This window comes from Triticum urartu, chromosome 5 (assembly GCF_003073215.2).
Source record: "Triticum urartu cultivar G1812 chromosome 5, Tu2.1, whole genome shotgun sequence".
NCBI classification, from domain to species: domain Eukaryota; kingdom Viridiplantae; phylum Streptophyta; class Magnoliopsida; order Poales; family Poaceae; genus Triticum; species Triticum urartu.
This window is the reverse complement of record NC_053026.1, coordinates 448,989,671-449,015,337: the sequence shown is the minus strand read 5'-3', so window position 1 is coordinate 449,015,337 and position 25,667 is coordinate 448,989,671. Positions and strand designations below refer to the sequence as shown.

General features: G+C 48.4%; 3 protein-coding genes across 3 annotated transcripts; 1 reads left to right on the top strand and 2 right to left on the bottom strand.

Moving 5' to 3' along the window:
* Nucleotides 1–3,928: 3,928 nt before the first annotated feature.
* On the bottom strand, nt 3,929–7,125 carry LOC125556212. The gene is made up of 7 exons (XM_048718991.1): nt 6,705–7,125; nt 6,234–6,446; nt 6,007–6,156; nt 5,677–5,796; nt 5,512–5,598; nt 4,956–5,406; nt 3,929–4,259 (listed from the first exon to the last, which is right to left on the bottom strand). Exons 1-6 carry the CDS (start codon nt 7,068–7,070, stop codon nt 4,984–4,986), a joined length of 1,359 nt encoding a protein of 452 aa, XP_048574948.1. The 5' UTR covers nt 7,071–7,125; the 3' UTR covers nt 3,929–4,259; nt 4,956–4,983.
* Nucleotides 7,126–7,274: 149 nt separating this feature from the next.
* On the top strand, nt 7,275–7,952 carry LOC125509684 (glucosamine 6-phosphate N-acetyltransferase 1-like). The gene has a single exon (XM_048674707.1). The coding sequence runs from the start codon at nt 7,307–7,309 to the stop codon at nt 7,805–7,807; it is 501 nt and encodes a 166-aa protein (XP_048530664.1). The 5' UTR covers nt 7,275–7,306; the 3' UTR covers nt 7,808–7,952.
* A 10,847-nt stretch (nt 7,953–18,799) lies between these two features.
* LOC125509683 (transcription factor bHLH130-like) lies at nt 18,800–21,363 on the bottom strand. The gene is made up of 5 exons (XM_048674706.1): nt 20,631–21,363; nt 19,919–20,427; nt 19,762–19,827; nt 19,497–19,565; nt 18,800–19,161 (listed from the first exon to the last, which is right to left on the bottom strand). The coding sequence occupies exons 1-5, from the start codon at nt 21,145–21,147 to the stop codon at nt 19,093–19,095; spliced, it is 1,230 nt and encodes a 409-aa protein (XP_048530663.1). The 5' UTR covers nt 21,148–21,363; the 3' UTR covers nt 18,800–19,092.
* Between the last annotated feature and the right edge of the window lie 4,304 nt (nt 21,364–25,667).

Sequence of the window (25,667 nt, the reverse complement as noted above, 5' to 3'; positions counted from 1 at the left end):
AATTCATGGTAGCCATGGGGTCATTGTTTTCTTATCCATTTGCACTTGCACAAAATGTAAACTCTAGCTGATCAGTTCCCAAAAGGCGTCTCAATGGTCATTCATAAATATTATATCTCAATCATCTTGGAATAACAAAACAAAATTAATAATTGCATTACTTTCCAATTTTCCCTTGATTGTTGATTATGGAATGATCTGGCTTGACCGTAATGTTGTCAAAAAAGTTCAAGCCCAATCAGATTTCTGAGATCGAACTTGATCTAGGTTTTGTTTGATACGGTGGGCTTGGGCTCCCAAACCTCGTGAGGTTGAGCTCATATAGCTCGATAAGACTCTTGTGGATATGTCTAGCGCCTACTAAAGATTGGAGTGCAGAGGTCCCATTACCGATGAAACATCTCCAACATCCAATTACCGATCATATGACATCTCCTACTGAAAGGAAAAACCACACTTAACTTCATACCAAGGTAGGATGGATCCATGGTCAGCTAGTGGTGAGGGCATACCATCAACCATCTGATTGGTTGTTGCTTCTCGCCACACATTTCTTTTGTAGAGGTGAAGAGCCGACCGCGAGCCAACTTAACCCGTGTAAAGCTTATTATATATTTTTAAACAATTTTTTATTTAGTTATATAATTTCCGTCGAGGTAAACTCTAAGCATTTACGACCTTTGTATGAGACCGACGACAAAGCTCAAAGACTCATCTAACATAGCCACCAGAACTTGATGTTAGAAAGGAGAAAAGCGAGAGGGCGACCCGCCACTAGCATCACTGGTTTTCCCTCACCACCGTTGGATGCTCCGACGGCGACGGGAGGGAGGGGAACCCAGGGATCTTGTCCTATGCCTGTCCAACAGTCTAAGTTCTTTCAATTGGGTCTTTGCTTGTTTATGACCGTAGGTCCGACGACAACTAATAAGGTTCCTCCAGAAGTTTCTTAGTTATGGCGGCTCTCACTGTTATTGGTGTTGGATCGATGAGGCAGTGTCTACGCCGTTTGGATTCCTTTAGATCCGAGTGGGCATTTTGTGTGTCTTGGATGCGGAGTTCTAGTCATCGCGTCAACTCCGCATCGAGCTTGGCTCACGAAGTGTGGAGGCGTGTCTCCAACGGATCTTCCTAGATCTGGCCGGTTGAAAGGATCGATATGGTTGACTAGAGGGGGGTGAATAGGCAACTAACAATTTTTAGCTTTTCTTTAACAATTTAAACTTTGCATCAAAGTAGGTTGTCTAGATATGCAACTAGGTGAGCAACCTATATGATGCAACAAGGATAGGAACACAAGCAAGTAAGTGATATGATACAAATAAGTTTGCACAAGTAAAGGCACGAGATAACCAAGAGTGGAGACGGTGGAGATGAGGATGTGTTGCCGAAGTTTCTTCCCTTTGAGAGGAAGTACATCTCCGTTGGAGCGGTATGGAGGCACAATGCTCCTCAAGAAGCCACTAGGGCCACCGTATTCTCCTCACGCCCTCACACAATGCGAGATGTCGTGATTCCACTATTGGTGCCCTTGGAGGCGGCGACCGAACCTTTACAAACAAGGTTGGGGCAATCTCCACAACTCAATTGGAGGCTCCCAACGACACCACGAAGCTTCACCACAATGGACTATGGCTTCGCGGTGAGCTCAATCGTCTAGGATGCTCAAACACCCAAGAGTAACAAGATCCGCAAGGGATTAGTGGGGGGAATCAAATTTCTCTTGGTGGAAGTGTGGATCGAGGCCTTCTCAACCACTCCCGAGCAAATCAACAAGTTTGATTGGCTAGAGAGTGAGATCGGGCGAAAATGGAGCTTAGAGCAACAATGGAGCTTAGGGTTGGAAGAGATGAGTCAACGGGGAAGAAGGAGACCCCTTATATAGTGTGGGACAAAGATCCAACCGTTATCCACCTACCAGCCCGCGGCCAGCGGTACTACCGCTTGCTTCCAAGCGGTACTACCGCACGGTCATGTGGTACTACCATACAGGCCCGCGGTACTGCCGCAACCCCAGCAACAACAAGGTCAGATCTGACGCGCAGGAGCTGAGGGCGGTACTTCCGCGAGCGCGGTACTACCGCGCCGCCATGCGGTACTACCGCAAGGCAGGAATCCCCTAGCCAGGGGGGAGGAAACATCCGTGCCTACTTCCGCAAAGAAACGGAAGAAACAAAAACCGGACACAGTAGTACTGCTGAGGGGCGGTACTACTGCCTGACACCATAGCATGGGTACTACCGTGGAGCGAAAGCGGTAATACCGCGGTAGGTGCGGATGTAAAAAATTACATCCGCCCCTACTACCGCGATGAAGCGGTACTAGCCTGGTGGGCAACGGTAGTGCAGCTCCAGGGGAGCGGTACTACCGTGGGCACCTGCGGTACTACCGCTGGTGCCTACGGTACTACCGCTCACCTGGGAGCAGTACTACCGCGAGCCAACCCAGCAGCCAGAACCAAGGAGGCGAGAAAGCGGAGGAAGCTCCAGGGGAAAAGGAGGGGACTAGAAAGAGACGTGTACATGATGATTCCACCCAAACCTTTCCGACGCGGACCCCCTCTTAATAGTACGGCTTTCCTACGACTCAAATCCACCAAAAAGAAACGTAGAAAAGACACCGTCTTCAACAGTCTTCGAGGGGCACCCAACCGTCTTGTGCCTAGCGATGAAATGTCTGGGATACTCAAGGCACACGATTAGTCCGCAAACGCGTTGTCATCAATCACCATAACACCTTAGGGATAAATATGCCCTTACACCGGTCTTGGTCACTAGTGGATTCATCTGGGTTCGACCAATGCTCGTGGTCTTGGGGGTATCTAAGGGCCCTCTTCGATGTTTTTTTTATTCAGGACAGCAATATCCGAGGGCCCTCTCGATGTTTTTTTTATCCAGGACAGCAATTTGCTACGCAAATCATGGCTGCCGACGTCTTCTGGTATACATCGATGACCTCTCGTCCGTTGCATCTACAAGCTCCTTAGTTTAAAAAAGTTTACTCCGTCGAGACAGAGGCCCAGAGGCGGCAACAAGTTTTGCTCACGGTGCGCCGCCGGTGGATGCAAGAGGAAGAGGATTTTGGCACTCCTAAAGGTTCGGATTTCGTTTTGTTTTTCTGTAAGGATGTACTCCCTCCGTTCAGAATTACTTGTCGCCAAAATGGATAGAAATGGATGTATCTAGAACTAATATACGTCTAGATACATCTATTTTTAAGACAAGTAATTCCGGACGAAGGGAGTATTTGATAGTTAATATATGGCCTTAGGCCTTTCTACAAGTCTAAAGGTTGTTGTGGGGCATTGAAAAGGAACAACATCAACTAAGGGGGGTATTTGTAACCTGCTTCTACATGATCTTTGCTAGAAATTTTAGCGAAAATCGCATTATTTGAGGTTCCCGAAAAAATGGTGCAAGAATGGATACAAGCATGTGCATTCAAAATTTACACATGACCATTTGCACACTATATAAATTCAACAAATGATCAAACTTCATTGCAAGTTTTGTAACTTGTTGCGAAAAGTACGACCTTATGATTTCTACAGTCTTCGAATCGTATCTTTAAGTTTTTTCGTGTTATTTACAAAGAGCATGTGAACCCAGGTCCAGATTATGACTTTGCCAGCATCAGCCGGCGGTGTCCTACTGCTACGAGACCGTTGCTCTGTTTCAGTATGACAACCCTGTAAAACTATGCACAGCCTTCCACCATATCGACACCTGAGATCTAGCCTCCGCGAATTGGATTGAGCCAATGAATATAGTTAAACAGGAGATGATATGTGTATCCCGAAATAATTCTGTCACGTAGACAAAATGCAGGAACAATTATTGGTGCCTGCTACCCTGACAGACAAATTCTTAGCATTACCAGACAACTAACTTCACCATGACAGCTTTGCTATGGGGAACCAGAAACCACATTAGGGAATGGGGATGCACGTACCATTCAATTTAAAACGAGCTCCGAGATTCCGTCAGATAAACTAATCCAGTAATTAAATACTATAAACGATGGGTTCAAGAATCAGGACCAGGGAGATGCAGACTGTTGAGATCCAAATGACATATTTTACAACGGAGAAGATACCAATGACGAGCCTAGATCATGGATTGGTTGGCTCCATGACAGACATAACTAAAGTATGTAGCAACTTGCATCGCATGCATCCATTTTCTTTCACCGGACAACAGCAGGAGCTAGGAAGCATCACCCTGACAGGCTATCCTAACCAACCAACTTCCTTTCCTGATCTGAAATGTAAAAAAATGGATGTAATTAATTAAAGAAGTTGCAAGAGGAAATTGTTACATGCTATTGCAGCAAGATGGGGAATGAAGATAACTGGCTGTAACATCAAGCACTATGCAGTGGATATCATTACCAAAGAAGTAGAATGCACTTACATAAAAGGTGAGCAAACAAGAAAGGAACGTGTGCGGCTATTGAATTCATAGAAGTGTCGTCCTAAAAGGGCTTGTGTAACAGGGCGGCTAATGACATTAAAAATTGCATCAGGGAAGGAGATGCACAGAGTATCAGGGGATAGGGTCTAGGCATTTCGCTCAGTCAATTAGTTCAACGTGTTCATTTGACAGAATAATCAAAGTGCTAGATTCTCACGGTCTTGAAAAAGGGTATCTAATTGGTAAGATTAAATACACCTTCCTTTTTCTGAGTGGAAGATTAAGTGACGACTAGCACTAGAAACTAATGAAGGGTGACAACTACAAAGATGCAGCCACACACAAAAAGAATAGATATAAAAATGAATTGAGGGAGAAGAATTATGCATTCAACAAAGATGAACTAAACAGAACCCGTCAAAAAGATGAACTGAACAGAATGGCATATTTGATAGGTTGCTTCTTCTTCTTTGATGTAAGATATTCAATAAACTTCGTGGCATAATGAGATGAGGTGAATTCAAGCATAAACAGTGTACCTACCTGGTAATAAGTTCTCGCAGTCCAGATTCTATATCCATCTCTTTGTAGCTTTATTCCTTGAATCTTGGTGACTTTGTCGTCTAGTCTTTTTAAAGTCTCCATTAGAGGATATAAGTTGCTTCTGTCTACCAACGAAACTTGTTTCCACTTTTGGATTTAAACATTTCTCTTTGAGTGGGACAGTCGAGCGCACTGATGATTTTGCTGGAGGAAGAGATGTTTTTCGCACTGATACTCTAGAGCTTCCTGTGGATTCACAGTCTCCTGGAGTGCCGTCAGTGAGCTGCACATTAAGGTATTCTCTCGCTGTTACAGGAGACTCAGAATCCGATGATGATGGGCTAGTGCTGCTCATATCATATAAAATATTGCTTGACATCACTGGGACTTCAGAGCAGGCTGTATTTAAGTTGACAGAAGATGCTCTTTTAGCCCTTGTTAGTTCAACAACCTATTGTTATCAAACAAAAAGACATGAGAAGTCAGCATTTCACCTGAAAAATAATAATTTACAAATAACAATATACAGACAGTAGAACCTAGAATAACTGCTTACCATCTGCTTCAGAGCTGACATGTCTTTCTTCAGTTTGGATATCACCATGTTTTTCCTTTTGAGAATATCCTGCAGCTCTGCAATTCTCTACACACAAAAAGAGAAAAAATGTTGTAAGAATACGCCACCCACAAAGTAGCATGCAAACATTGAGATAAGGCATACCTTGGCATCAGCAGTGCTAGATGTATGTGCAGCTGCAGTCAGTTCCTTTATAATCGCATCCTTCTCTTCACACTCCTTCTGAATGTTATACAACTCTTGTTCTGCTGCCAGTGAACTTAGCTGGATAGAATTTACCAGTGAAATCACTAACAATTTTTTGTGTTTAAACATTGATCAAAGAATGATGATAAGAGCACATTTGACATTAGCATAAAAAATACATATGCCATGGAAACATGCAGGTGTATATGACCAGGACAAACTATAATCATAAATGAATATAAACACAAAAGGGGTATTTCCGCCTCCGAAAAGTACATTCTTAGTTACCTGATTGTCCCCGTTTAAATGATTATCCACAGAGGATACGACACTCCAAATGTCTGAGAGATCCGACATCCGGCGCTCCTCATGATCCACAAGACTTACACTAGTCCTATCAACTACATCGCTCTTTGCATCATCCATTCCACAGAAATCCTGCACATTTGTCCAGCGTAAGAGAATACAAGGGAGACAAAAGCACCGCTGGGAGCATACTCTCTGTAAACATATACCTTTGTCTTGTAAGGAGTAGCAGCAGTCACTGGTTGTGAGCACACGCAGCATCTGGTTCCCTCCTCATCCATTAGCTTCTTGCTGCTCACCAGCTCAACCTTTTCACTCTGGGTGGAAATGAAGCTGTCGCACTTGACATATTGCTGTTGCAGGGAGTGCATCTCGCCCAACAGATCATCCAGCTTCTGCTGCATGCTTTGCAGCACCTCATCCTGCACAATGGAAACATTACTTTGCCAATTCACTTGTATTGCTGATTCAACAAGGTAAAAATTGAACAAAAAGTATTGCTACAATATACTACAAATGTGCAACGCTCTAGTGGAGGTGGAGCCCAATCACCTAGTACTGTATATAATAAGAGATCTCAAATAGTAACTCGTTTAAACAGCACGGGCACATTTGATAGCATATGGTGGCCACTGCGTATCCAAATAAGATCGAAATGGAGGAGATAAGTAGAAGCAAACCCTGAAATGGATCGATCGCTGGAGCTGCTCGATGCGGCGGGCAGCGTGGGAGCGGGAGGAGGCGGCCGCCACGGTGGCGACGAGGAGAACGCGGTGCATCGGGCTGAAGAGCTCCCACGCCGTCGCCTCATCTGGCGCTAGGCCCGGCGCGGCCGCTTCGGCGGACGCCGCCTCCTCGGCGGCGACGAGGCGGCCCTGGAGGGAGACCCACGCGTGGCGCCGCGGGCTCGCCGGCTCGCGGAAACGGCTCGAGAGGGCGCATCGGCGCCGGGAGGAAGAAGAGGAGGAACGAACGGATACGCGGGACGGGGGCGGTTCCGGGGGCGGGGTCGCCTCGCCGGCGGCGGGGATGGGGGCGGCGACCATGGCGACGTGACGCGTTTCGATTTGGGGATTTGTCGGCTGTGTTTGGGGCTTCGGGCGGGTGCCTTCGGGAAAGTGGTTTTCGAAATGCCAATTTGAGGCGACGCGTAACGGGCGAATCTTTGTAGATCCGGCCCACATGAGTTCGCCCATGAGCCTACTAAGGCCCAATTAACACCAGTTGGGCCTTATTTGACGTCCCTCCATCTCGCTGGCCGAAGTCGTCAGACGGCACGCCGATGGAACAACCGCAAGCAGCCACGGCGTCGGAGGCCGGCGCCGGCGTCGACGCCGACGCCGACGCGTACCGCATCCGACCGCTCGAGCTCGGCGACCTCTCGAAGGGCTTCTGCGACCTCCTCGCGCAGCTCTCCCCCTCCGCGCCCCTCACCGAGGACACCTTCCGCTCCCGCTTCGCGGAGCTCGCGGCCCTGGGCGGCGACCACCTCGTCCTCGTCGCCGAGGACGCCGGCACGGGCCGCATCGCGGCCGCGGGAGCGGTGCTCGTGGAGCGCAAGTTCATCCGGCGCTGCGGCACCGTGGGGCACGTCGAGGACGTGGTGGTGGACGCCGCGGCGCGCGGCCGGGGGCTCGGCGAGGGCGTCGTGCGCCGCCTCGTGGAGCACGCGAGGGCGAGGGGGTGCTACAAGGTCATACTGAACTGCACCCCAGAGCTGAGGGGGTTCTACGCCAAGTGCGGATTCGTGGAGAAGAACGTCCAGATGGGGCTCTACTTCTGATCTAGGTTCCTTCTTCTCGGATGGATCTCTTCCTGGTGATGTTTTCTAGCTGTTGCCTGTATCTGTATCTATGAAATCTGATGGAATAATTTGTGCTTTTTATGGTTTGCTTTGAATTAGTTCAAAGATTTATGTTATCTGTCAATCCTTGCTGCTTTTGCTTGAACTGGTAGTGATCGATATGGGTCGCACTGATAACTATGAGGTCAAAATGTTGCGCATTAATTTTTTAATTCTGATGAATACAGCTTGTTGCAGTTGCATTGAGATGATGAGATCCAAATATCCAGTCTCAGGCTTGCACCTAATTTTCACTTGGAAGTACTAAAAGTAATGTTGGAATGTTAGGAAAAGAAGTTATGTTGTGACATCATTTTTATTACATGTTTGCATTGGTAAAATCAAGAATACTAAATGAGAAAGCAAATTATTTCTAACTATGTATGGACACTGATGAGATTGTAAAAGGGGAATGGGCTGAATATTTGAGGAGAAGGCAGACTATTTTAGCATCTGTTGAATGTGAACTTCTTTTCTATAGCTGGTGGGATTAATGTTCACTGCGGCAAAAAAAAAAAGGTACATGTGGAACTGTAATTGTCCCTTTTAGTTTTGGTATTGCTTAGAAGATGTAATCTGTTTAAGGTATTTGCATATGTACAGTTGTAAAATGAAGATGGGTTACAGATAAATGATTATTAAGGTGTCTGCAGAATTTGCCATAGAATAGTATGTCTGCAAAATGTGCTATAGAATTGTATGTTCTTCTGCATGTACTTAGAGGAAACTGTTTACTTACCATGTTTACTATGTTAGGGATACTCCAATTTTTGTCACACTGCACTATTTTTCCTTCGATGAAATTTTCCTACAGCATTGTTTTGTGATTATGTAAATGAATATGCTAGTCATCTAAAATTTTGCAAATCAACTTCTAGTGACAAGATTGTACAGTTTGAATCTTGAGATGGCCTCCTACCATCCTTTGGCACTCGTCTTTCCCCAACACCAAAAAAGGGAAAAGAAAAACTTTTGGCGCTATTTGAGTTGGAGGATGGTGTTACTGTGTTAGGTTGGTTGGTGCACAAAAGTTGAAATTCTTGCTATGAATGCTCCAATCACTTAGAGGGGAGCCTTGGCGCAGCGATAAAGCTGTTGCCTTGTGACCATGAGGTCACGGGTTCGAGTCTTGGAAACAACCTCTTGCAGAAATTCCGGGGAAGGTTATGTACAAAAGACCCAAAGTGGTCGGACTCCTCCCGGTACCCTGCGCAAGCGGGAGCTGCGTGCACCTGGCTGTCCTATTTTAATGCTCCAATTACTTAGAACCTACCGAGTCATTCGTATGGGCTGCTCAATTCTGAATGTTGTGTGAATGAAATTTCGATCACAAATTGTTAAACTTGATGTTTATACAAGATTTATGGATGGTACATTCATAACGAGTACCCATTTCACCTCTCTTTGGAAGTGGCATTTCCACTGTTACTCTAACTCTTTTCGTGAGTGCTCTTTGCCTTTTGTGCAAGTGGTGGGTACATATACAGCTACCTTGGCAGAAGATGTGCTTATAACAGTCAAGCCCATCTGCAAACCTCTGTATCCTTTATGGGCGCTTGTACGTACTGGAAGCTTCAAAACTTTCAGGCCATGCAACATTCAGTTGCAACAACCCGGCACTTTTGTTTCAGATTCAGAAAGTATTCAGCTCAATTCTTCTGGTTAGAACCTTCACTTGTTTATTTTTAGCCTTCACTTGATCTATCATTCATGTTGACCCATGACAGGGAACTGGATTATTTCATCCACGGTAACTCGTTCTTTGATTTTGTTCTCAGGTATGCTGGCGGTCTTTTTAAAGGTGGCCATATCCTGTTAGAGGAGGTCGCAAACAGTATGATGATTTCTGCTGTATCGCCCTGTGCTGCACTAGTGTCTGGTGGGTAGTCAAAACTCACAAGGGTCGAGCCTGAAGAAAGTCCTAGTGGTGGATGAATATTCTGCAGTTGACTCGCATATACCTGTGAGTAGTGGGAAGGGCAAGTTGACAAGAGTCCTAGGAAGGGTAAGGTGGAACAGTGGGACTGGGGCTATATCTGAGCGAGTAGTGCGGGAAATCTCGCTACGCTGGGCGCTAGTGGATCCCTGAATCAGCTTGTGCTGTATTGCTTCCTTTTTACCATATTCTGCTGGTATTTCTGAACATGGACTGATCTGACTGTTTTTCATAGAACTCATAGCACGTCCAGCTGATGATCTTTTCTGTAAACAGGCGGTGGTTTTTGAAATTCAGAGTGTGGCTGACGGGAAGAGTACAATATATATTATCGTCGAAAGCTCGGACTTGAAATTTTTCCTAGAGCAAAGCTTCTGAAATCCATACTTACTCGCTCTTTTCTGGTTATAATGCTATTTCAGAAAATTGCCCGCTTTGGTCCTGCCATGAAGTCGGCGTGAGTGCGGAGCAGATTCTACCATGGACACGGAGAGCATGGAAGAAGATGAGGTTGGTCTGCACTCTGCACAGGATCTCGAGAGCTTTCACATGGAGGATCCCCATGGTGGAGGGAGGGAGGCATTATTGACGAACTGCGCAGGTACCGGCTGCATCTTGGCCGGATCACCATGATCCATCCATCCATCCGCTCTGTACTACGTACCCTGCGATCAAGCCGATTCCATCCAGATCTGCGCGACAGCTTCCTTCCTTCCTTCCTTCCCCAATCAAGGCTGGGGTATCTTCATGTGGGCAGCCCTCCCCCTTTGTGCCGCCAAAGCTGCAGTAGTAGTGTACATTGCATCCCGCGATGATGCGGTGTACAGTACCTAGTGGCGTGCCAACTTTACTGGATTCCACTCTTGTTGTTGCAGTGCTTTGCTCGATCATCCGGCCGTCCTGCCCACCTTTGTTCCTGTGAACACGCTCGTGCCGATTTACCGATTCGTGCGCACAGCCGGCTCTTATCGAGGTGGTACCATGTGTCTATTTCGGGCCAAACCTATCCCCATCCGATCGCCATTCCCACTCCTTGAGAGACCGCTAGGTGCGGGGCAGTGGGATCGCTGCACTGGCCACGGCGCCTTCTAGAGTCTGGACAAAAGACAACGCACGGGACGGATCATCGATTCATTGTCGTGCAATCTATAGGGGCTGATGATGATTCATTAACCCGTGACCTCGCCGTAGCAGAGTGCTAAGAAGAGTGGAAGCACAATCGCCCTCTAATTAGAACGGCAATGCTATGAATCGACTGGCCATGTACCAAACCGGCACCTGTGGCATTCGCTGTTGCTCGATTAGAACATTCGGAGAGGACGGTTTTGGCCCGATTGAACGGCCTGCCAACGTCCACCCACTCGGATCGAACGGTGCATGTTATCTCAGCCTGACGCCGTGGAGTGGTAGTGGAGCCGGCGCCCGGCGGGCGCGTGCGTACGTCGGCCGGCCCGTCGCCCACCTCCGTACGCCGTACGTTGAAAAACCGGGCGGAGCTAGCGCAGGAGAGAGCGCATCCAATCCAAGGGAAGCTGGCTAGAGCCACCGATCAATGGCGCTGGACCGCGGCGCAGCGGCAGTGGCAGAGCCACCATTACAGCGCTACCCGTCCATGCATGCACCGGCCGCCGTGGTCCTCCGGCGTCTCCCTGGCCGTGGAAGCCAAGGCCTCGTGGAGGAAGGACCAGCGGAACGAGAGCGCCCGGCACTCACTCCTCGCTGCTGATGGCAATGACCACAGACCGCGCAATGCGGCGTCCCTCCATTTACGTGTGGTAGTGCATGCAGTGTAGGTTGGTGCCGACGTTGCCGTACGTGGTGGACCGGTGGTGGCTGGCTGGCTCGCTGCACGGCGTAGCGCGATGGCAGAATGGAAAGCCTCGCCCGTACGTGCGGATGGGGATGGCCCGTACTGTAGCATCGTGTCGCATCCGTCGAGGCTCGACCGGCCGGAGCTCAGCTAGCATGGCCTCCACTCCACATGGTCGTTATGTTATTATAAACTATAACTAGAATCAACGCGCAAGAAATTGAGTAGAGTATATATAAGGACGTGGCCTCCACCCCACTCCACTCCACTATTTATCCATGTGTATGCTACTCCTTCCGTCCCATAATATAAGGACATTTTTTACACTATATTAATATCAAAAATGCTCTTATATTATGGGACGACGGGAGTAGAGTATATATATAGAAAGAGAGGGACAGCGCAACATGTGTTCTTACTAAGTTCATTTAATGGAAATGAATTAGCATACACATGGACCCAGCATAAATTTAGAACCTTCAGATAGCATAAATTCATAGCTCATGAGATCTAAACAGGAAAAAAAAACCGTCCTATGTATGATAATGTGAGGTGAAGAGGATAGAGCGCTCATTCACGGGAATTTTAGTTATTAGTCTTTCTTTGGTTGGTCCGATGCATGCATAGTCTAAATTTAGCATACTACCTTCCAGTTGATTGGATAAATAGTGCATTCGTCACTTCTATTCACTATGGTGTTTACAAACACTTAGGGCTACCATGTGGGTGCTATCCAAAAGAATGTCCAAATGGACAATCATCTCAAAAAATGACCAAAGGATTGCAACCTGTGAAATTGACCAAAGTCATATGCCCTCTACATGGTTGATGAAATTTCATAGGTTACAATCCTTGGAGATTACAAGATGGTCCATCCGTCCATCCAGATTGGACAAGTTTTTTTGGGTAGCACCCACACTTGGCAGACTTAAGTCTTTTGTGGCGATTGCGGCATTGGTCAAATTTGCTACTGGCACGAAACATGTGTTTATAGACTTATAGTCCTTTCCAATTAGCTCACATATAACACATACATACCTCAGGGAGACATGGTTCGAGGAGCACAAGAGCCACTTGGAACAAACAGGTTAGTTACATTACTTTTTTGGCGGTTCTATACTATCTCTAGATTTCCTAAAAATTACGCGTCAAGCAACTCCCAAAGAAACCCCACGTTAATCGGCAAAAGTAAACATCTTGCCAACCATATAGTGAGACAAAATTATAAGGATCACGTCAGATCAAAACTTTGCCATATTAAGATATGGAATCAGTGGTGTAGTTTGTAGCTCAATTCTTGGGCTCAAATTATGTATTTCATATCCGTTTCATCCCCTATTAATTTCTGTCGTTACAAGACATCTTCCAATTTTTCTATTTCCGGGCCTACGTCGGATGCTCATGCTAAATTGAGTAGCAAAGAGAGGTAGATATGCTAGACATGATGGCATGTGCCACATGGACGTGCTTAGGTGTAACGTACCGACCAAACCCACCGGTTCCTAGTCGTTGCATATGAGATATAGACTAGCCCCACATACCAACATTAGTCTTTCCCGCGCACTTTGTGCTCACCCGTGTGCATCAGTGATCAACTACCCATCCTCAAATTGCTCCAAGCCAAGCATGCTCACCTTTGAGGTTTCTTTTGGATGGGCTCCCTAAAAAGAAGATGCACCTTATTTATATGAGTAGTCATCATTTTTGTTAAGCAGGGATGTCACATACACCCCCTATTGGGGATATACCCCACGATATGGCCCGGGCAGGATATGACCTGGTTATCATATGGCCGCTCATAAATAGGCTCATTATGTGGGTCGTAGTTCAAGGCCCAGGAGACGACTGGAAGAGGAGGCCGGCTAATGGCCCAATGTCTGGCAGGTCGGCTTAAGGAGGAAGTTATAAGGAATTTCCCTTCCTTGAGAGACAAGATGAGTAGGAAATAGGCTCATTATGTGGGTCGTAGTTCAAGGCCCAGGAGACGACTGGAAGAGGAGGCCGGCTAATGGCCCAATGTCTGGCAGGCCGTCTTAAGGAGGAAGTTATAAGGAATTTCCCTTCCTTGAGAGACAAGATGAGTAGGAAATAGATTAAGACACGGGTCGCAGTACAACCCGGATTCTGTTGTGACCTCAAGGTCTCGACCTAGATATAAAGGGGAGCTCCTGAGGCGAAAAAGTTAAGTTACAAACTCTCGAGTACTAGGTTGGCCAAAGTCGCACCTTTGTAATCGAGATCTCAAGCAATAATCAATCAAGCAGGAAGTAGGCTTTTACCTTCATTGTGAGGGGGAAACCTGGGTAAGCCCGTGTCTCTCGATTCCGATCAACCTCACTCAAAGTACTACCTAGCTGTGATGGCCTCACACTAGGTCCTTTTTCGGGAACATCTGCCATGACAAAACCATGATAGTTGACACCCACCGTGGGGCTTTCGCACAGTGGTTTGAATTCTTGAAGGAAGCTCTCCCAGGGATCGAGGGATATGTGATCAGCCGGACGACCTAGAGTCGTCGCGGCAAGCTCTACATCGACGACATGTAGTGTTGAGTATTACTTTCGAGTCGAAATATTCTACTCCCTCCTTCCCAAAATCTTGGGCGTCTAATCTTTTGCATGCAATCCCATAAATGTGAGGCATGCATGTCTTCCTCTCTCCTTCTGTTACAACCAATGGTAACGACAGCTAATTTCCTGGGAAGGAAAAAAATAGTCGCTCGGTTCTCTATTGCAGTTAGCCCACGTCATCTCCCTCCCTCCCTCCCTCTCTCTCTCTCTCCCAACAAAGGGACCCCACCTAGCCTTCCAATCCCACGATAGAGGAGTGTGTGGGGAGTGCATTTTCTAGTATGAAGATCATTAAAACAAGGTTGTGCAATACAATGGAGGATGAGTTTCTTGCCAACAACTTGTTAGCTAACATAGAGGGTGAAATTTTGGAGAAGTACAGCTATGAAGATAGCATTGAAGATTTCAAATGCATGAAGGAACGGAAAGCTGATTTGTAGTACGTAACTCCACGCAACCTTGTCTGGTGGTCAGATGGTATGGCTTATTTTGATATGTAGTAGTATATAGATGGTCATATGGCGGAAGCGGATTAGGAGCACTCGGGTGCTCCACCCCCCTATATTCAAAAATAATTTAATAATTCAAAAAAAGCCAAAAAAAATCTTGGATATATTTGTGAACCAAATATGACTAGGTGTTGTATTCATATAAAATGTTTGGCCAAGGAATAATTCTCGTTGACTTCAGGGTAAAAAAAACAAATTTATGACGACAATATAGCATAAATAGTATTTGTATCTAGCATTTTTGGAAAATCTTTGACCCCGGATACAATAAAAGTCATTTCATATTTAAATCTTTCTATACGAGTGCAATACCGAGTCATGTTTGATTCCATATATAGAAAGTTTCGAGATTTTCTGACTTTTTTTGAATTACTAAATTATTTTTGAATATAGGGGGGCGTAGCACCCGAGAGCTCCTATGCATTTTCGGTCATATGGCATGGCTTATTTTGGTCTTTGGTAGTATATATGTATGTATATATATGCATCTGCTCATCTTGCAATGAATGTGACAGAAAGATATAGGGGTTGTTTGGTTTGTGACTAACTTTGTCAAAGATTGCCACACCTAAGGTTAGGCAAGTTTGACCAACTTAGGTGAGTGTTTGGTTCAAGCCACATCTTAGGCAAGCCACACTTGGACCCCACATGACATACACACAAAAAGTGTGGTAAGATTCCCTTAGGCTTGCCATCTTGTGGCTCTCATTTTGATGAACTAACCTTAGTCAAGTTTGACAAAAATGTGTGGCAAAGTGTGACAATGCTAGTCCTAAAACCAAACAGCCCCGTAGTTCCTATATCTACTGAAATACTCCCTCCGTCCTATACTATAATATAAGAACGTTTTTGACAGACGGATGGAGTAGTATATATGCTTTATTAGAATTTAAAAAATATGGTGCTCTCTGGCCCGTCCAACTTATTTTTTTAGGTCCGCTATACTGAGCTGGATTTCAGGGTTTTGTTGGGTGGCCTTTTTCTTTTATTTGAGCTGTGTTCAAGTTGTCCGTCCGGATGTTTGAAGGGAAGGGGGTGCCACTAACGGGCGTACGTACGTAGGCGTGACGACCCAAATTTAACGGCCAATGAAGCCTCACTTACACTTCAAGGTACAGTACGGGCAGAACTTACGTCCGGTGCTGGGGCCTCAGCTAAAATGGACCATAGCACGAGCTAGCTAGCTAGGTTAAAAGGAAGATCACGAATTCGCGAGAACGTCACAATTTTTTTACTCCGGCCAGCGCTACTTACTGTTAATTTACTCTAGTCTCGTAGGCAGTAGCTCGACGAACCGTCCGTCTCCTAGCCGAGTCCATCCATGGAAAGACAGACGTTGACGTTGATAAGCCACAGCCGCACATCCATCACACACGCGCGCATGACTGTGTGCTACTGCTAGCTTAACCACGAAGCCTGTGGCCGGCGTTGGGCGCGCGCGCTGGATGGCTAGCTTCCCTTTCCGGGCAGGCCAGGGAAGCAGCAAAAAAGAGCGGCCGGTGACGGCGTAACGTAAAGCGACGCCGACGCCGCGAAAGATACGCCGGGGGTAGCTAGCTCGCGGTGATGTTCGCCCGACGGTATGCTGTCCGGGCGCGCGCTTTAGATTTGTGGCCGGATCTTTCCGACGTGATGTCACCTCTGTGACCTTTGTCATCTCATCGCCGGCGCCTCGCGCCCTCCCGTCGGTCTGTAGCGGTGCAGAGGGCGGAGAGTGCCGATCACTGGTGTTCATGTCTCTGCTACCTGCCGACCGTGCACACCAAGGTCCTGTTTGATTCGGCCGTAGATTTCTAAAAGCAGCTGTAAAAAAATCTGCTGTGAAAAATAGCTGTAGAAAATCTGATGTGAAAAAGATGTAGGTTATTTCGCAAACCAGCTGATACAGCTTTTTCAGATTTTGGCCCCCATCGGAATTAGATTTGAGAAAGCACGTCCTAGGTTGCTTCCGTTTTTGGTTCAAATTTTGGCAGCGGATTTCTGGAATCGGATTCTGCTGGTTTCGCCCTTTGATTCAGATTCTGCTGCACGACAACTAAATCCGTTGATAAAAACTGAACCAAACAGGGCCCGAGTGCGGCCCGCACTCGGCCAAGCCCGGTCTTTCGGCGTGTAGGGTACAAGTTGTAGGTCGTATCCAACGCCCGGCTGGACGTTCTGGTCACGTAAATTCGACTCAGACAGACTTCTCAAATAGATCTCAAACGTCCGAATTGATCGGCACCTCTCCACATCGGACTGACGTCGGGGTCTCATACGAAATCGCCCATAAAAAGGGAAAATAATTTTTTCCCATGGTCAACCTTTTTTCTTTCAAAATGGCCCAGAAGAAGAATCGTTGCAATTTGCATATGTACTACATGGTGGCACCCAATGAGGATTGCCATTGCAGGGTATTTTTACTATAAACATCAAGACAACAAAAAATGTGGATTAAATTTGGCATCATGTAGAAACACAAAACAAGTGTACCACATAGAGTTCACTAGTAATTGCCATGTTTCATAAAGTAAATTTACCAAGGTCCCATGAACCATGAAAGTAAATTTTTCCATGAAATGTAAATGTAAATTTGCCATGGTCCATTATTTAAAATTTGCCAAGGCAAAATAAAAAGTTAAATTCACATGAGTGACTAAAATAAATTTGCCATGGCATAATGGCAATGAGGATAAAAATACCTAGGTGATAAAAGTAAAATTTCTATGGCAAATAAAAGAAATAGTCATGCCAATAAAAGTAAAATTACCATTTAAAAAAAGGTAAATATGTTATGAAGATCAATTTTTCATACATTTGTGGTGTGAGTATTCCAAAAAAATTGTTTTGATATTTTGTCATGATGTATGAGACACACCTTTTAGGGAAAAAAAATCCCATATGACTAATCCGCACAACTTTGCAGCCATGAAATGCACAATGAACTATAACCTATAGCGACCGTATTCAAATATGAACCAAATTACCATGGCAAGATTGCATATTAACAATTGCAATTTTAATTTTTATTATAAATTTTTATGCTTTGTATAAAAGGAAAAATTGCCATGTATGTAAAATAATTTTGCCCTAATACGGAACAAGAAATTTGCCATGGTAAGTTTGCTATAGTCCATACATTAAGTTTGCTATAGTCCATAAAGTAAGTGTGCTATATTACATAAATAAATAAATAAATAAAAATGATTCATTAGTAAAAATGCCATGGTCGCATGGAATAAAAAAATATTGCCATAATATGAAAAAAGAATTTACCCTGGTATAAGAATTAAATTTGCCAAGGTATTGAGAGTGAAATCGCCATGGTGCATTAAGTAAATTTGCCATCATGCAAAAAAATGGAGTTCATGTGGCGAGGTTTGATGTCAGGTGCATCAATGCGACGACTACAACCTCATGGCGTTAGCCTTAGGGGCACGTGCACAAAGACTTTTCGGTTGTTATCGACAAGGTCAAGCCGGCTCCGATAGAGGAGCGGCGCGCCGGCGGCTCGTTTCTGGCGGCAGCAGTGGTCGTCATTGGCCTCAAAATCTCATTGTTATTTTTTTGTTATGTTTGAGATGATTTGTACCTCAGCGTAAATTTTCTACAATAGATCTGATCTTTTTCGCAAGAATAAAATCCCGCAAAAAAGAGGGAGGGGCCTTTTAGGCCTTTTGTGGTCAACCTGCAATCCAATCCAGCCCGGCCGAGCAACGGAGCGGACCACGAGCGCCTTCACTACCGCGCGCGGAAACAGCCGTGCCACGCAACCCGCGGCGGGAGGCGCGCGAGACCGGCACGCCGCCACGCGAGCGCCCGCGGTTTTCGGCCGAGGGGGAGGCGGTGGCGGATCGACGATCGCGGCAGAGGGCCATGAGACAGCGACCGCTGACGGCATACATACATATGCATGCACCGAACCCAACCCTCGGTCTGTTCTTCACCGGACCCGACCTCAGCCGACCCCGCCCCCGCCCCCGCCCCCGCCCCCGCATGATGCTGTCACGGGAAGCCAGATCGGTCGGCCTCAGCGGTAACGCCCGCGCTCTGGACGCCACAAACTCAACTCCCTCCCCGTGGAACACTTTTTTCCCCAGTGAAATCAAAGAGAGAACGAATATCATATCAGCCGTGTGAGTGAGATTTTATTGCAGGTTACCACGTATATGTACACTTCACAGATGAACGACCTAAGCTAGGCCACGGAGCTAAGGCAAATGCCGCTGACACGTGGGGCCCGTGGCCTCGGCGGGCTTTCAATGACCTTCATGTAGTACAACTAATTCGTAGTACATCTCCTGTTTACGGCTTGATGATGGGATGGTTGATTGATTGATCGATGACAGCATGCCATTGGTCTTCACTTCCGCTCCCGCGAACGTGCAGTGAAGGGAAGGGACGCCGGCGAGCATGGCCCGTCAGCTGGCGAAGCTCCTCGGCGGCCTGCCCGCCGCGCAGGTGCAGCTCGCCCGGCCGTCCTTCATCACCTGCGGCAAAATCAACAGCAGAGACCACGCCATGAGCAACTAACTTGGAGAAAATTCAAAACGGTCGGCAGATAAACTTCAAAAAGGTGCTCCTAATTGGTCAATTTGTTTGTTAGGATCTACGGCATGCATCCATTGCGTGTGCGGTTTGGATATGGGCCTAATTAAAGTTGCCCCTGCCCCAGTTCACAGGGCAGAGCCGGCTGATCCTAACATCTCCGGCGAGCTTCCACGCGCACAAACAGCGACACAAATCGCCGCATTATCCATCCTCACCTTTGGAAGGAAGCGAAAGTGTAGCATCATCTGAACATAAATAAATACATACGACGTACCTTGACCTGCATCTGGAGCTCCTTGATGTAGTCGACAGCGAGATCCAGCATGTCGGAGGTGTTGGTTTGCTGCAGCCATGGCGAGCGAGTAAAAATCAGTCACGGCCTGTCGTGGTCCTCCCGTACGTGGGGCGCGGCCCAAATGGGGGAAAGAACTAATCATGCGCGGCCCAACGGTTTTTACTACTAATGGGTTAAACAAATCCCTGGCACGGCCTCGGCGTTTGTGCCGTACGGTGTGTTGATTGCTTGGTTGATTGGTTACCTTCTCCATGTTGGGGACGAGCTCCTGCAGCTTCCGTATCCGCTCGCTGATCTTCGTCCTCCTCACCTGCACGCACACCACGGCGTCAGAATCGGCCGGCGAGACAGACGTGAACGGCATGACATGGTGGTGAGCTGTGTGGACTGAGTATACGGACCCGTTCGGCGATGCTGCGGGGGTGGGTGGCGCAGCCGCGCTTGGCGCGGATCTTGCACGGCACCGAGTCCTGGAACTGGAGGAACTTCTCGATGGCCGCGATCTCGGGCGACGGCGACGGCTTGCTGCCGGCCGGCAGGCTGAACTGCGGCTTCACCTGCCGCGCCGCGCCGTCGCGCGGGCGCCGCTTCGCGGCCGGCCCGGACATGCCGTCGGACGACAGCAGCGAGGGCGACGGGGACGGCGAGGGCTCGTCCCAGCCGGCGGCGGCGGAGGGGGCGACCACCGGGTACCCGGGGATGCCGCCGTAGCCGGCGCCGTTGCTGCCGGCCTCGTCGTCGCCGCTGCTGCCGCCGCCGCCCATCTCCTCGCCGACCATCTCCGAGATCTGCGACATCACCGACCCCTGCCGCGACGAGAAGCTCAGCTGCCCCTTGAGCCGCGCGTCGCCGTTCCTGTACCCTCCTCCTCCGGCGCCGGTCATGCCCGCCCTGAGCATGCTCCCGTAGCCTGCGGGGTTTAGGAGTGGAGTAGCACCAGTATTCCATTAACTGCTCGACGCGACGGTTCCAGAAATGGAAAGCAGCTAGCTACTCAAGCTGTCTACTCCCAGCTAGCGAGCGAGCTCATGATTGCTGCTGCAGTGCCGCTACATGGCGAGCGCGAGAGCCAAGAAACAGAGCTCGTAATGGGGAAGGGGTTAAGGCACCTACCGTTGTCCATGTTCAGATGGTTGACGAACCCGGCGGGGGAGCTGCTCTGCCGGAGCAGGCTGTCGTTGCCGGCGGCGACGGGGTCCGTGGCGCCGGAGCTTGCCGTGCGGAACAGCCCCTCCATGGCGGCCATCTGCTGCTGCGACTGGTACATGAGCTGCTGCTGCTGCTGCGAGGCCATGGAGGCGGCGGCGGGGTCCTCGGTGAAGTGGCTGGCGGCGGGGCGGGGAGGCTTGTCCCTCATCTCGGGGTGGTGTTGCTGGTGGTGGTGGCCGGAGAGCAAGCGGGCGAAGCCGGTGTCGGCGGCGTGGTCCGGGCTGCCCTGGCGGTGCCCGGCACCGGCGCCGGCGGAGGCCGGGAGGAAGTCCCCGCACACGTCGCCGAACATGGCGCTCGGGGCCGACCGGTACCGCAGCAGGCCGGGGGAGCTCATCTGCGGCGGCGTGCGCACGCCGTTGGCCGCCGGCTGCAGCTGGGCTGGCAGGTTGAGGTCCTTGGACAGCGGCGCGCCGTACATCCCCCGCCCCACACCTCCTCCCAAAGGTTACACCGGCGGCCGCCGCGCGAAGCCCGATGCCACCAGCACCAATACGCGCGACGCTAGCTAGCAGCCTAGCGCGGTCACTGGTGCTTCGGGGAGTTTCTTCCGGCCCGAGTATTTTAATGGCGGAAAGGGAGAGGGGCTTTTGGTTCTGGCCGGGGGCGTACGCGTAGCGGTTTAGGCGTGTGGGAGTGAGAGCTTCGGCGGTATTTATAATGGCGGATGTTTACCGGGACGACGAAGGAAGTGCCGTCCTGGATAGGGTACCGCTTTCATCCGTCCTAGGGTACCCCGCACCCCGGCCATGGCCACCGTTTCCTCTCTGTATTTCTCTTTCATTGATGGGTGTTATTAGCACAATCCGTAGCTCAAAACCCATCCTACTTTTTCTTTTTCCGAGAAAAAATTTCGATTTATTTCTCAACTGTCAAGGCAGTACAAAGAACGCTAGAAATATAATTACATTCAGGTCCGTAGACCACCTAGCGACGACCACAATCACTAGAGCGAGCCGAAGTCGCGCCGCCGTCATCACCCCTTCATCATCGGAGTCGCGCAAAAGCTTGTTCTATACTTCTATTAGACAGTCGGAAAGTCGCCGTGCTAAGACCCAAAAGGACCAGTGCGCTCAGTACCACCCATTAAATAACGTACATTTCGCATATCTCTTTTGGACTGTAGGATTTTTAGAGGAATTTTGTATAGGGGCAACTAAATTCCAATGGAACCCATGCTTATGCTCATTTTCTCATAGAAAATTCAACATGGGCTCGAAGAAATTACATGCCTTCGGAAAATAAATGGGTGCCACACTTCACAAGATGAGCCGTCGAGACTTAGTATGAGCGATAGACAAAATCGTAAGTTCTAAATCCCGCGATTGACAAAATCATAAGTTTCAACTACTAAGTTCTAAAATTGTTGTGTTCTTGTGCGGGATTCAACAACTTTAAGGATCATGAGGCAATATCGGTCTGTCGATACGGCTGAACAGGTGCGTGCCCCACACCGGATATCCCTGTGAGTTTCCGTTTGTTGATGTATTGTTAGAGGACAAGACCAATAGACAACGAAAAAAAAGAAGACACAAACCAAATCAACTCAATATGATCATGAGATCTCCATATTCATCATGTTTAATCTATCCTACGATAAGTTGCCATACCATGAGGCTAGAACACCGCCTATTTTTTTGGCCGTGTCCACCATGATGAACATTTTTGTGCGATGTCATCTGCACCGTCAAGATTTCACAAACAATGGAGTTCTTTGGAAAGGACATCGAGAAGTTAAGGTAACACTTTGACCCCTTAGAGGGCCTCAATGAACCACTGCTCGCCATCGATAACTTTCCTACATTGCTCCAACCATGCACCCAAATTCGGACCACCAAAACCTTCTGCACACGCCAACCCCGGCGCCATCCAAGTGGGCATCGAGTGTCAACCATCGCCCCCCCCCCCCCCCCCCCCCCCCCCCCCCCCCCCCCCCCCCGGATTCAAATACGACCGAGCAACCTGGTCTCCGGTGTCACTGATGATTGGAGCACCGCCGGGTGGGGGCACCTTATTCCGACACAAAACCATGAGAATCCCCACGATAGATATGACACCTCGAACGAAACATGGAACCAGCAATAGCTACTCGTCGGAGTCGAAGCGCTTGTGTCCTCTCCCCCACCATTCGACGAAGCGGCAGAGTGGGCAGGAACCGCAGGCTCGTCGACGAATGGAGGGGCTAAACTCTCACCGGCTAAATCGCCTTTTGGACAAAGGGGAAGCGAAAATGAAGAATGTTCAAATAGAAGAAAAAAATACCTTGTGAATTAAAAGAAGATATTGGCCTAGGTAGCGTGGAGGAGATCTCTTTCTTTTTCTTTGAGAAACTAGTTTTCTTTTTCTGAGTGGAAGAAATCTAGAGTTTTGGCTGACGCTCCCGAGCCTCCATTTTTGGGCCCAGTGACGCACGCTCACGGTTCAGCCCACTTTCCGTTCCGGCCTACAATTGCATGACTACGTGGACTCACGGACGGCCACAGACTCGGAGAGTGAACACGTAGGCAAATCGGTTCACTGCAAACGGGAAATCACTGCAGTACAAAAAGAGCTCAGTCACGAGCGTGCAAATGCAAAGCAGGGCAGAGACGCGATCTGTATCATCCAGGGGGCCTATCATATCTTCTTCCCGCGGCTGCGCTGACACCTGAGAATAGTATATGTCGAAAAGATATCACTGGCTGCTCTCTGCTCTGCTGTCCACGCCATGGATTCCGGCTCATTTCTGAACATGTCTTGCGATCGGGGAGTACTAAATTTGGGCAAACAAACTGGCAGGATCTGATCATCGAATACAGGCAAGATAAATTTTAAAGGACAAGGGCATCAAGGACTAGTCAAATTTGACCCTTTACACGTCGGTAGACAGGAGCCGGTCACCCCTCATTTGGCGGGCGCTACAGCCATAATCCTCAAAATCTAAAACCCCGTTTTCATAGTATACCATGCAACATAAAATTCATCTAGATACCGGATCATGCATTAGCAAAATGAGCTATACTAAAGAAGAAAAGAAACTACCCTATTTCTACTCTACTCGTCGTCGGAGATGCTTGATGACCCCTGTGTCGGACGGGTCGGCCTCGTAGTCATCGGCAGCGGGCCACATCACCGACTTCACCTCGTCGCCGTTGTTCAAAAGAGGGACGCAAACAACTCGTCCAACTCCATGTACTGAGGTGCCACCACCTCTCGCTCGAACTGAATCGAGTCGAGGATGGCGGCATGCTCCGCCTCAAACGCCGCCGCCCATCCGTGGCTTGGGTGTTTTGGGACTCCGGCTCCGCCTCCGCCATGGCAAAGCCGCCAGGCTCCATGCCCGGCGCCTCCTTTGTGTCCTCCTCCTTGGCCACGGCCTCATCGTCGGCGCCCGGCTCCTCCTCTTCCTATGACAGCTCCTCCTTCTCCTCCATCGTCGCAAGCTCGGAGGCGCAGTATGCCTCCTTCCCCGCTCGGCGCTTCTCTGTGATGCGCATCTCGGCTTGAATCTCCACCCAACGTTCGGGCGTGAGCATCTTATAATATGTGATTTTTCGTCGGGCCATGTGGGACGATGGCGAGCTCGTGTTGGAAGAGGGAGAGGAGGGAGCAACGGCGGCGGCGGACGAGAGGAATATGAGGGGAATGGGAACGGTGCTACAAGGTGCCTCGCTGCCCGGCTTGAAAAGCCGAATTTAGACCCTAAGGCGGCGCGCTGGACCGGCGCTATGAATGAGTCCAGACCAAACCGGAGGAGGCGCACGATAGACGCGCGGTTTTTTACATGAGTCTCACCCGTCAGTTTGACGTGACCGACGTGCCCGAGGGCTTCCGGGCCTTCTCTTTTGTAGATGCTCTAAGCAGACACGGGTTACACCTGCAATTCTGTAGTTAACAAAGGAGGAGGATTGATGCAGCTATATTCACCACCTTATATCATACAATGAAACAATCAGAGTACGTGCTGCCATCTCCCTCGATCCGATCGACAAGATCAAACTAAGCTCTTATTCCGATCCCATGTGAGGGAATCAAAGGGGGGAAACGAAGGAAAAATCCCATCCTTTTTGGCCGGAGCACCAAGATCTTGTGAACCATGTGGCTCCACGTGAGCGCCATCGCTCCTTTTTGGAGCGCCAAGCGTGTGCCTCACTGCTCCCGTTATCCGCGGGACAAAAATTGGCTCTTGTTTGGTTGATCCGACACAGAGACAAAAACAGCGCTAACCTTTTGTGGTTAACGGCATAAAGTGCCATGAACAAAGTGTGTGTATGTGTGTGGAATGGAATATAAGTAAGGTGATGGATGCGGCTGGGTCTGCCTGTCTGTTAGGAGTGGCCACTCATGTGCATCCGGCCAGGGGAGTCGTTGAAATCTGGATGAACACGAGAATACATTTTGAGACTGAGGTCTAACTTTTGTGGTTGCTGGACTGTATGTGTTGCGCTGCGTATATAAACGACAGGTCGTTGAAATTAACCACAACAGTATGCAAAAGCGGGTTCAACGAACGCGAAAATGGGAAGAAAAAAAAAGGTCGGTTAAACAACCGAAGCTATGATGATCCACCGCAATGCCAAAAGCGCGGGCGTAGCCGCCTAAATTGGGATCATAGTCTTGCTTGCCTACACAAATTGGTGACAGTCCATTTCTAAGTTTGAATTCATTTTTGACTAGATATGTACTCTTGGCTTTCGGTATCGAAGAAAAACATACTACGGCATATGGATTTGCGTTACTTTCACTTTACAGTTCAGTGATGATAGCCTTCTGAAACTATTTTCTTGAGACGCTTCGGTCGTTAACTATTTGCTCGGTTCTTCTCGATGTTTTTTGGGCTTGCTTGACCTCCTAAACCATCATACTGAGAGCATCGACAAAATCGTGCCTAGTTAAGGAAACATACGATCTCACATATATACGTTAGTTATGGGATGAAGTATATATGCGTAAAGTTTGACT